General features: G+C 30.4%; 2 protein-coding genes across 2 annotated transcripts in view; both read right to left on the bottom strand.

Moving 5' to 3' along the window:
- Positions 1 to 1,464: 1,464 nt before the first annotated feature.
- LOC109192752 (alcohol-forming fatty acyl-CoA reductase-like) overlaps positions 1,465 to 11,872 on the bottom strand; it is a 29,611-nt gene continuing 19,203 nt past the window's right edge. Inside the window, exon 11 of the mRNA XM_019343454.1 lies at positions 1,465 to 1,496. The gene's annotated coding sequence lies outside the window, so the exon portion shown is untranslated. The remainder of the gene's footprint in view (positions 1,497 to 11,872) is intronic.
- On the bottom strand, positions 1,501 to 10,070 carry LOC109192750 (fatty acyl-CoA reductase 3-like). Its single transcript, XM_019343453.1, has 10 exons — positions 9,921 to 10,070; positions 9,715 to 9,818; positions 7,022 to 7,224; positions 6,611 to 6,711; positions 4,064 to 4,256; positions 2,930 to 3,091; positions 2,739 to 2,820; positions 2,050 to 2,319; positions 1,816 to 1,943; positions 1,501 to 1,729 (listed from the first exon to the last, which is right to left on the bottom strand). The coding sequence occupies exons 1-10, from the start codon at positions 9,997 to 9,999 to the stop codon at positions 1,579 to 1,581; spliced, it is 1,473 nt and encodes a 490-aa protein (XP_019198998.1). The 5' UTR covers positions 10,000 to 10,070; the 3' UTR covers positions 1,501 to 1,578.

Here is an 11,872-nt window from a genome sequence, read left to right as displayed (position 1 = left end):
TCACGTTAATACTATTTAATTGCTTTAAATTTTTTCAATATATAATGTGATAATTGAATTTGATACCACTCCATATTATTTTCATAAGAAATTGTGAAGTACATAACCATTTTAGTTGGCGTGAGTGGTCCTACACTCTCATCCCTTACAAAATATTTATAGTTCAAAACTCTATCTTTTGATATGAAAAAATCAAAGGAAAATGACACTTTTTTCCCTCTGAATTATAGGCTTATGGCACTTTTTCTCCTGAATTATTCATGTATTCACATTTGCTCCTTCAATTATTTTAAAAATAAGGATTAATAAACAAGTTTTCTAAATAAATTTAAAAAAAAAAAGAATTTAGAAAACAGTTCCCATTTGTAAACGAAAATCTTTTCGGGGCAGGTTGGGTAAAAAGCTAGTCAAAAGTTGAAAATGAGTTGATAGTAATTAACGGGAAGAAAATTTAGAACAATTGGACTAGCTAGCTCAATAAATCATATATCATATATGAAAAAGTCATGATTATAATAATGATATTTTGAAAATATAATTTATCTACATTTGGAGGCGACAAGGATATCAACAAATTAAAGATCATCCTTTAAAAAAAAAAAAATTATTTGCCTCATGATTCAGAACCCTAGATGATGTAGTTGTATTTTATAAGCAGTATAAGTACCCTAATTGAATGTACTATATCTAATCAATCATCATGTAACCCATCAATCCATGTTTATATATTAGGCACAAAGTTTAGTTGACTAACAACTTGTAGTTATTCAATCCAACCAAACCAGCCTAGTCAACTTGCGCCACTCAAGAAAAATTCTTTGCCCCAAAGGTCGTTACACCATGGAGTGACAATGATCTCACATAATATTCACATTTCTGAGTAAGTGACGAGGATACATGTACAAGGTTGGACGTACTCTTAGAGGCCATTAATGGTGGCCTTTAATTTCTTGAGAAATAAAATGAAGGCAGAATGGAAAGAAGGGAGCAACATGTTACTGTGAAATTTGCTAGCTAGAGAGAGAACAAGAGAGCAGCCAAAGTATATTGTAGCGCAAAATAGTGCATAATCCTATTTAACACATGATTTGATTTGGTAAATAGTTATTAACTGATATTTATTAACTAATACTCCGTAACTTTTAGCTTATTGGGTTAATGGGTTTTACTAGTTGATAGCATGCATTAGCTGATTGTAAAAAAATATTCGGTAAATGAGGTATTAGTTGAGAGCTGATTACATGTAAAATGACTTTCTCAAAAAATTGATTGAAAAAGCTACTATGAGTAACTTTTTGAATTTTAGCACTTTGGATCAATAAGTTGTTACAAAAAGCTAATTAATCAAACACTTATATTGATTGTTTAATCAAGTTAAATAGCTAACAGATCAAATAAGTCAAAATTGAATGATAAGTAAGCTAACTAAGTTATCAAACATGGCCAAATTAAAGTATTTTATTTTACTGTCATGAGGTATTGTTAAAAGGTAAAAAATGATTGAGAAAAATAACATTATTCAATATAAAAATGCCACTCTTATCGACAGAACAAAAGTGATATTAATTTTGATAATCACTAGAAGACGTGTTTCACTAATCCAGGAAAGTGAGCTTTCATGAAATAATCTTCCCAGCTAATTGCTTTAGGATCAAAATAGAATAATTCAGTTTCAATGCCTCCTTCTTTTGCAGCTCTCCTCAATTTTTCTGTATTCATATCATCATATCTGTCCACAAAATTCACACCACTTTTGATTTTCTTGCATGTGCAAAATAATTAAAAACTTGATTAATTAAATACTTAATTACTCACATTCCTTTGAAGAATAAGTAGGGTCGATATAAATCCACCAGCTTCATCACAAATTTGATTTTCCTATTCATCTCATCACACGTTCTCTGGAAATACTTACAACATATAGTGTTCAATATCTCCAACCCCTGCATATATAGTACATCCATGCATGCAAATCAAATTGGCCATGCATTAACCTCAATATCCTATATAAAATAACTTTAAAAAATAAAAACTAACAACTAACCAAACCTTCAAAGGGAGCAGATAACGAATAGCCATGTATCTGTGGAAGCTATCCATGGTGCTTAACACAGTCACCTTTCCAACAACAACAGCTTTTCCATTCTTTCCTATCCATGGATGCTTGGTGAAGTAATGGAGAGCATAATCTTGTAGCCAACTAAACTCCACTGGGTTGGATACCGAGGATCCAACGTGGTATATGGTCTGAGTGCCACGTTGATCTGCATGTGCCACCATGGAAACTATCATGGCATTCACCACCATATCAGCTGGGATCTGTAATTTATAATATTCAATACTCAAACCCATCATGTATGTTTTTCAATAAGTTTGATTAGTGCTCGGTGTTATCGACCATTTGTTGACCACTACTGGAAATTATGGAATTTCCGACCACCTGAAAGTGATCTTAAATCAAATTGATACCAAAAAGTGGTCGGAAATAGCAACAAAGGTTTTTCCGGACACCAAAAGTGGTCGGAACAAGGCTTTCGACTTGATTTAAGATCATTTTCAGGTGGTCGGGAATTGCATAATTTCCAGTAGTGGACAAATTGTTAGTTAATAGCGATGAATATCTGATCTCCAAAAGATTGGAACATCTCGTTTTTTTATCAGAGATCAGATAGTGATTGTGGGTTTTTCTCGCCATAAAAAAATGTAATAGATATAAATAACATTTTTAGATCACTCACCAAATCTGTAATGGTCTTTGGATCACCTAAGAAGCATGTTAGTCTTCCTTTAGCATAACCAAGTGCTAAGCTATCAATGGTTCTGCATAGCATATGTTATATTATTCATCATTAATTAGAAATATGATATCATCATAATAAGAAAAAAAATATTAATTTGAATATAATGGAGTGGATGATTGAGTGAGTACCTGACACCTTCGACCCAACCAAGAAAGGGTTCTTTGTAAGTGCTAGTTACGATGGTAGGGCGTAGAATAAGAAGAGGTATGTCATCTCTCAACTTACCCAAAAGCATCTCTCCCATTGCCTTTGTGAATACATAAGTGTTTGGCCACCCATATGTCCTTGCTCTTTGGTATTCATTAGAGAAATTAATATAATTAGTGAAATAATAATAATAATTATTATTAAAACCATTATAGTACATATAACTATATATAATATATCTTATCTATTTGAAAATAATTTTTTTTTAAAAACGATCATAATATTCATGAAAAGACATTTTGTTTGATAGTGGATTGAAATTGAAATTAAAATAAATAAATAAAGGAGAAAGGTTCAAATTAGTCGTCAACTACATATAAAAATGTAATTGGGACATCAAACTCAATTTTTTTAAAGGTGCAATTAAATTCATGAACTACCCAAAATTATGGAATTCGATCAAGTTTGACTTGTTTCTCATGTCATGACGTGACGGTCATCCTATTAAAGATCATTTTAATAATAAAAAAAAAACACACCTCCCTCCCTCCCTGCCTTTGTCTCCCACCGGAGATGAAAAATATTATTTGTCTCCATGTCAGAAACAAGATCTTCTTTGTCTTTAGGCCAGAAACGAATAAGTTTCTTCGGAGACAAAGCCGGTGAGAGGTGGGATTTTTTTTTTTTTATATATAAAATTTATATTATTTAAAATTATTAAAATATTTTTTAAAAATAATTTTTAATATGATGACCACCACATCAACAATGACATGTGTAACATGTTAGATTTGGTCGAATTGTATAATTTTGGACAATTCAAGGACCTAATTGCACTTTTTTGAGTTTGATGGTCTAATTACACTTTTATGCATAAATTGTATGGTTCAGTGACTAATTTAAACATTTTTCTATAATAAATAATGTTGGGTGAAGGCTTGAAGGATGAAGTCTAACATGACGCTGACTAGTTACTACGCAAGTATAAGATCATAAACCCAATAGTAAAACTCATAAACCCAATAGTAAAACAGTAATTTAACTTTAATCCAATAGTTGGTTAATTAATTACGTTCAAAATCCATAAACTAACCAAAGGTCCCATAGTAAACTACCTTTGGATTCCCAGTTCTTTCATGGCTAAGCTTATGGATTCATCAGAAGCATTCTCAACTATGAGGTTTTTCAAAGTCTCTTCTATTATCTCATTCTCCCTATCAATGTCCAGCCCACATCTTCCATTCAGTGTTTCACCCATTTGGAATGGTGTCTCCTGTAACAGCCCATCCCTTTCACCAGACACGTAAGCTGAATATTATAAAATAAAATATTTTATTATGTTAGCCAACAAATTTCGGTCTGTGGAAGAGACACACGGTATAGGCAAATTATATTATGCACCGCAGTGCATAATCGATTATGCACCGCGCGTATTTTTTTTAAATGAAAATAAACAGTGTTTGTTTCCGACGTTTCGCACCCTTTTGCAAAAAGTAACTCTGTTATTCAGTGTCATTTTGTATACACTGCAGTTTCAGTTCAACACAACTACAGTTTCATTTCGATATAACTATAGTTTCATTCGATATTTATAGACTCAAATATGTGAAAATGTTATTTAATTTTATTTTATATACACTATAGTTTCATTAAAACACAACTACATGATCATTTTGATATAATTACAGCTTCATTGTACAATATACACTCAAATATGTGAAATGTTATTCAGTTTCATTTTATATACACTGCAGTTTCATTTCACTATAACTACAGTATCATTTTGATATAACTGCAGTGTCGGTTTAGATATACTATAGTGTCAGTTGGTGTTTATACACCAAACAAGCGAACTCCGTTAACTCTAACGGCGGGCCGTTTTTGACCGCGGTGCACATGCACCGCGGTCTATAATATAACGACTGCACGGTATATTATCATTCACACTTAATAGATAGACCATCATTATGTAATGGATCATGATTCAATTACAAAGTGGACTGCTAACATAAAGTTCATTTTTAATATATTGAATATTCATTTTTTGAAAGTTCATTACTTGATATACTATCTAAGAATAAACATTCAGTACGTGCATTAATAATAAATTAATCTACAGTATATATATTAAAAACGAACATTTTTAGGTGTTTGGTTAGGTGTAATTGAAATGCAATTACAACACAATTCTTTAAGCCTCAAATTACAGTTTTTGGTTGGAGGAATTGCAATTGCACAAAATTGCAATTCCCTCCATTTGTTGAATTGGAATTCATGCTTCCCCTATGAATTCCAATTCAACATAGCATGGAAAGGAAAAAGATATGGAAATAACATTTTTGCCCTTAGTTATTATTATTATTATTATTATTATTATTATTATTATTATTATGCAAGGGAATTTTAGTCTCTGGCCTTGTTTGGTAAAATAGTTAGCATATAGGGCAAATTATTGTGTGGACCATGGTCCACACAATGTTATGTGGACCATAACAAAAAGTACATTTTTAATATACTAAATGTACATTATTTTTGTACTGAATGTATATTATACAATATAATGTACACTCAAAACAAAAATAATGTACATCCCCTGAATACAATGTACATTATTTTTGTACTGAATGTACATTATTTTACAGTAAACAAAATATGGTCCACACAACTTGTGTGGACCATGGTCCACATAATAATGATTGAGCATATAGGCCAGTTTTGGCTTATTTGACAACTATTAACCTTTTGATTTAGTTGGAAAATCAATATACGTGTTTGGTTAATTAACTTTTTGTACTCCAAAATGCTAAAATTCAAAAAGCTACTCAAAGCAACATTTTCAATTAGCTTTTTGAGAAAAGAAACTATACTAAACAACTATCAGCTAACAGCTAATTTACCAAACACCTTTTCTACAATCAGCTAATGTTATCAACTAGTTATACCCTCTAATTAACTCAATCAGCTAACCGCTATCAAGCTAATTAACAGTCATTTACCAAACAGGGCCTTTATGTCACTTCTTCCCGGCCTTCACATTCCTAATAATTCAATTCCTCCATACCAAACAATGTAACTCAAATTACTACCTTATTCTCACCTTATTCTTTTCCCACCGAATTACAATTCTTTTCCCTCCTAATTCAATCCTCCTAACCAAATGTCATGTATTATGGAGTGTTTGGTAGGATAGAATTGTAATTCCATTCCTACCAAATCCCATAGAATTGCAATTTCATGATTTGGTTGGGGGGAATTGTAATTCCCTCCCACCATGAAATTGTAACTTTATGGTGAATTACTATTTTATCATTCTTCTTATTACTATTATTATATTATTATACATAAACATTTTAATTTTTATTCACTTTTTCTTTTTCAATTCCCAATCATTCTATTCCTACCTACCAAACAACTTATTATTTAAATTCTCACTTAAATTTTTTTTTTTACGAAATTATAATTCTTTTTTTGCCTAATTCTCTCATTCCAAGTAAACGCCTTGTCGATATACAATGACAACAATGTGGTCCATATTCTAATTTCCCATAGGCATGTTAGCCAATATAATTAATATGCCAGAAAGTGAAAATGACAGAAGATTGTAAAGAGTCCAGCAGGAAACATTAATTTGCATGCATGACTCATCTGTAAACACCACTAACCAGTGGATACGTGAAGAAAAACCTTTAATTTCCGGCATTTTTTGGCGAAGTCTAGTAAGTGTGTTGGTCCCATTGTATTAATCCCAATGGCCACATCATATCTGTAAAACACACATTGATATATTAGAGAGTGACACATAGATATAATCATTATTATACATTAATAAAACTTTAATAAATAATCAGTTTGGTTGGCGTGAGTGACCGTGCACTCTTGTCCCTAAATAGAGGTCGGGAGTTTGAACCCCCTCTTGTATGAAAAAACCAATTATGGGCTTAAAAATGTCTCTTACAATTAGGGTCTGCTCAAGACACCCTCGTGGTCTAACATGTTCAACTGGTCCTAGAGGTGAAAGTTGAAAAGAATAATAAAACTTTAATAAATGAAGTTTAATTAGCGCAGCACAATACCTTTCATAAAAATCAGTAGTTGCAGCTAGGTTAACCATAATGTCTACTTCCCTCTGCATTTGGTCCAGCAGATGAGAGTCCTTTACGCCCATCTTCTCACAACTAACATCACCGGCTACAACACTCACCTTTTCCGATATTATATTATTCAACTTTTCCCCATACTTCTCCTTCACAACTTTGAACAAGTCTTTTGCCATAACCTGATCCACAACAATATTATTTAGCTTTTTGAATCAGGTTAAAGTAGATTTCGATTCTACTAAATGGTGAAAGAGATGAATTTTATGTATTTGTATGTTTAAAAATTGCAACGGATAAATAAAATTAAAATTGATTCTCGATGTGTACCAATAAAATGAATAATAGTGTTAGGAATAATATTGTTGTTTGGATCGTTATGATGTTATTATTTGTAAAGATAAGGAATTTAATTAATATCCCTAAATTTCCTTCTTCAAGATATGTTCAAAAAATTGTAGAGCTACTTTAAGGATAAAATAATACCTTAGTTAATAAAAGAAAGAGATAGCAGCTTTTATGAGTACACAAGCCTTCAATGCAATCTAAGTGTGTCCTATGATTCAAAGAACTATATATCTAGATTTTGTCTAGCTACCTATTGATGAGACAAAAATCCTCTCTCTATGGTTAAAAGGTTGGATAATATTCAGTCAATGAGGCTTGTTTCAGTCAATGAGGCTTGCCTAAAAAACACGGTTTCTCTCTCAAAATTCAACACTCTATTTTATCCATGACAATAATATTTATAATTGTTGAATCCTAGTTTTGTTCGACACTACTTCCCAATATAACTAGAGATCGTAACAAATTACAAACAAAATAAATATAAATAACAAATACTACATGATAAAGAGACCTAAGATAACTAAGGGCTCATTTACTAACGAGAAACTATATTTTGTTTTCTGTTTTCTAATTTTTCAGTTTTCATTCTCTATTTCACATTCTCTATTATCTATTTAGAAAACTTATTTACTAACATTTATTTTTTTAATTTATTTTTTTTATTAGCGTTATAAAATTAGCACAAGTTTAATTTCGAGTAATTTATAGACATTATATTTAAAATATTTTCATATATATTTGGTTTAAATTGAATAAGTATAATTTTTACTTTTAAGTCTAATATATGTAAGATTTTTTACATTTGATATCCAAACTAAATTTATATATGTATGTAACATAACTAAAAATATATCTGAACCAATAACCTATTAAGTTCACCTAAAATTTAGTTTAGATAATATTAATATTTTTTTAGCTCATATTTAATTTATTTATTTTTTTTGGATATATTCATTTGAATGACATGTAAGTAAATATATAATTTTTACTTTGAATTCTAATATAAGTGAAATTTCAATATCCGATATCTAGACCAAATTAACTTGTATTATGATATAACATAACTAAAAATATTTGAACCAATAATCAATTCAGTTCAATAAATCTAAAATTGGTATATTCAATTTTAAATTTTGATAATGTGAATAATGTCTAAACTTTAAGTGTAAGCAAATAAGTTATGTTTAAATAAGTAATGCAAGTAGAAAAGATAGAAGATGGTAATACGTAAAAGAAGATGATAATGAATGTAATCAGAGTAATAAATAAATATGTAAGTAGATAATTGTGAGAATGTAGTTATAGTGACATATAGCCAAATAAATGATAAATGATTTTGTTTTCTATTTAGAAAATAGTTTTTAAAAGTTCTCCAGTTTTCTATAAAATTGAAAAATTATTTTATTTTCAAAATGAAAAACTGTGCTAGTAACACATGTTTTCTGTTTTCTATTCTCCAATTCTCTAACTTTCCAACAATATGAAGAAATTTTTAGTAAACACGCTCTTAAAACTCCTAAATCTAATTTAATACTAACTAAAAAAAAAAAAACAACAAACAATGTGTTTAAATCCCAAATTAACTAATTAAATAATTAATATAATAATTTTCAAAAACTAATTAATTTAAAATTATAATGACACTAGAATTCATTAACAACTCAATCATGAATGACTCACGTGTTTGCAACACCCCCTCTTTATACTTTTACTAGCTCAAGATCAACAAATGGTCTACTAGAGCACCATGTTGCTAGTCAAACCAAAGGGAAAACCTTTTTCCTTTTAAATAGGAACATGACATCTATATTGACAAGATCAAGCGTTTATTACTACACTAAAAGTTATATTTAGTAACAAAGGCGTAAATTTATTTCCTTATACTTGCATTACAGTTTGCACCACGTTTAACAAACAATTGAGGGATGAAAGCTGCTATTTTTCTTAGTAAAATTATAAATATATAATAATATAAAGTTGTGTCCAAAAGAAAATTGAGAACCAATCATATCGGTTGATCTTTAACTCGAAAATGCAGAGTTATATTTTAATAATTATCTCAAACTTTGAGTGTGTTCTTCAATATTACCAAGTGCTTTTTTTTTTTTTTTTTTTTTTTTTTTTTGTTTTATCCACAAGTGCAATTCTTATGAATTTAATTACTTTATATATCATTGAATGCACTTTGGTATGTATATAAAGTGTAATATTCAGTTTTTATTTTATATTTAAAGAATACAATGTGCTTAAATTTTATGAAATAATATGGAAGGTGGAAAAAGCTTTAAATCTATTGAGTTTGAACGTAAGAAAAGTGTACATACCTCGGAGTTAAAACGCTGCACGGCGGCCATTGTATCTGCAGCTCTCAGGAGAAGATACAGCTTCTTCACATTTGGCTGAACTCTCAGTATTTTCTCCACAAAAACTGCATCCATAATTTATAATTATTAAAATATAAAAAATATGAGATGTTTTGTACAAATTAAATAAGCCTGAAAAGTGATGGATATATAGTTTTGAATACTACTTTTAGCGAGAAAGCCAGTGGCACCAGTGACAAGAATGGCTCTGTTCTCCAAAAACTCCACAGCACTGCCCAACTCCATTCCAGAGAGAGGATATGGTGATGACGATAATGATGATGATGATGAATGATGAGTAAGTGGTGAGAATGTGAGGATAAATAGCTGATCAAAACTTAAATGGAAATACGTACAAAGTACAGTTGCTGAATAGGAAGGAGTCTTTGTTTATGGGTCTACAATAAAGTACATTGTTATTAATTAAAATTAATTAGCTTTTCACACGCACTGCAAATGTGATAATGCCTCGTGTTTATTTTTAAATAAATACTTTAACGTATATCAATGCAAGATTATATAGGAGATGTTCATGCATATGTAATTGAATGTTGAATTTGTTTATTTAAATCAGTAATTCAAAGTTTATGAATGCAAGATAATATATGAGAAATTGATTATAATTATCACCAAAATAAATGTTTGCAATTTTGTAAAAACGTTGGTCTAAGTACGTAGTCTAAAAATGATAGTCTAAATAAAAACTACTTTTGAGGTTCGAATCTAAGACCTTTCATATATAAATCAATGAGTAAGTTAAAATTTAACTGAATGTAGGGTATTTAAGGGAAGAAAATAATATAGTTGAGGATAAAATAGGAAAAATAAAAATATTAAAATCAAAATAATCTGAACTATTCATTTTATCAAATAATTTGACGGACATTTTTTAGTTCACGTTGTAGACCTAACTTTATTGGCTCTTATTAGTATAATATAATATATATAGTATAGTAGATAGGTACTTGGAATACAACATTTTAAATATCAATTCAAACATATTATGAATCAAAATATTGTAATATTTGCACCAATAAAAATTGTTGTAATATTGTGGTATCATAAGCCAAGTTAGTTAGGTTCGCTCGATAATCATTAGTGTTGCAAAAATCGCGCCTAGGCAGCCCCCGGCCGCTGCGAGGAAGGCCGGAATCAGCCTTCTCCGCGGCTGGCCGGCTAGGCGGCCGCCTAGACTGCCTAGCCGGCCAAACCGACCGTTTTTTTTTTTTTTTTTTGGCGTTTTAAAGTTGGAAAAGTTCGGGAAGGCATAACTTTTGACTTGGTTGTCCGTTTTGGACAATTGTTTTTTTTCAAATCGCGTATTTTTTCGAGATCTATCCACCGCAAACTGCCATACGCGCGGGCCTCTAATTTCTAAAAAAAAAAAATGCTTCTTTAGCTCTTAATTTTAGTTTTTTTTTTTTTTTATGTATTTAGATAGTTTAAACAATCTTTTGAACAATTTTACAACCACTTACGTAAATAGTTTCTAAGAAATAACTATGAGAACCTTATGTTTTATTAGTAAATTTTGATATTTTTTAGTTTTTAATTTTTTTAATTAAAAAAATTAAAAAAAAAAATCGGCGCCTAGGCGCCCTAGTAGCTAGGCTCCCCTAGGCGCCTAACATGTTTTGCAACATTGGTAATCATAAAGTTCAAAGTTCAACTCTCAGTGGGAGCATGTAATATCTATTCATATACTTTCTCAACCTACTGAAGCCCAATGAGTTCAACACCAATTATTATTGTGTGAACCATGTACATTGTATTCATGGGATGTACATTATTTTTGAACTGAGTGTACATTATATTGTATAATGTACATTCAGTATATTAAAAATGGACTTTTTGTTATGGTCCACATAACACTGTGTGGACCAACACTTTCTCAACCCAATGAGTTCAACTCTTAGTACCTACTAAAGCTCAAGTATCATCGTTCATATACTTTCTCAACATACTGAAGCCCAATGAGTCAATACCGCATCCACTGAGGCTCGAATTCATGACCTCCCATTTGGGAGAGTCACTTCATGCACACTTGACCACAATGTCTTTGGAGCAGCTATAACTATTTTGCATTTGTAACCACAATGTTTTAAGTTTGACTTTTTGA

The sequence above is a fragment of the Ipomoea nil genome, unplaced genomic scaffold (genome assembly GCF_001879475.1).
Source record: "Ipomoea nil cultivar Tokyo-kokei standard unplaced genomic scaffold, Asagao_1.1 scaffold1834, whole genome shotgun sequence".
Classification (NCBI taxonomy): Eukaryota; Viridiplantae; Streptophyta; class Magnoliopsida; order Solanales; family Convolvulaceae; genus Ipomoea; species Ipomoea nil.
The sequence above is the reverse complement of the archived record's forward strand: the minus strand, read 5'-3'. Positions and strand labels throughout refer to the sequence as shown.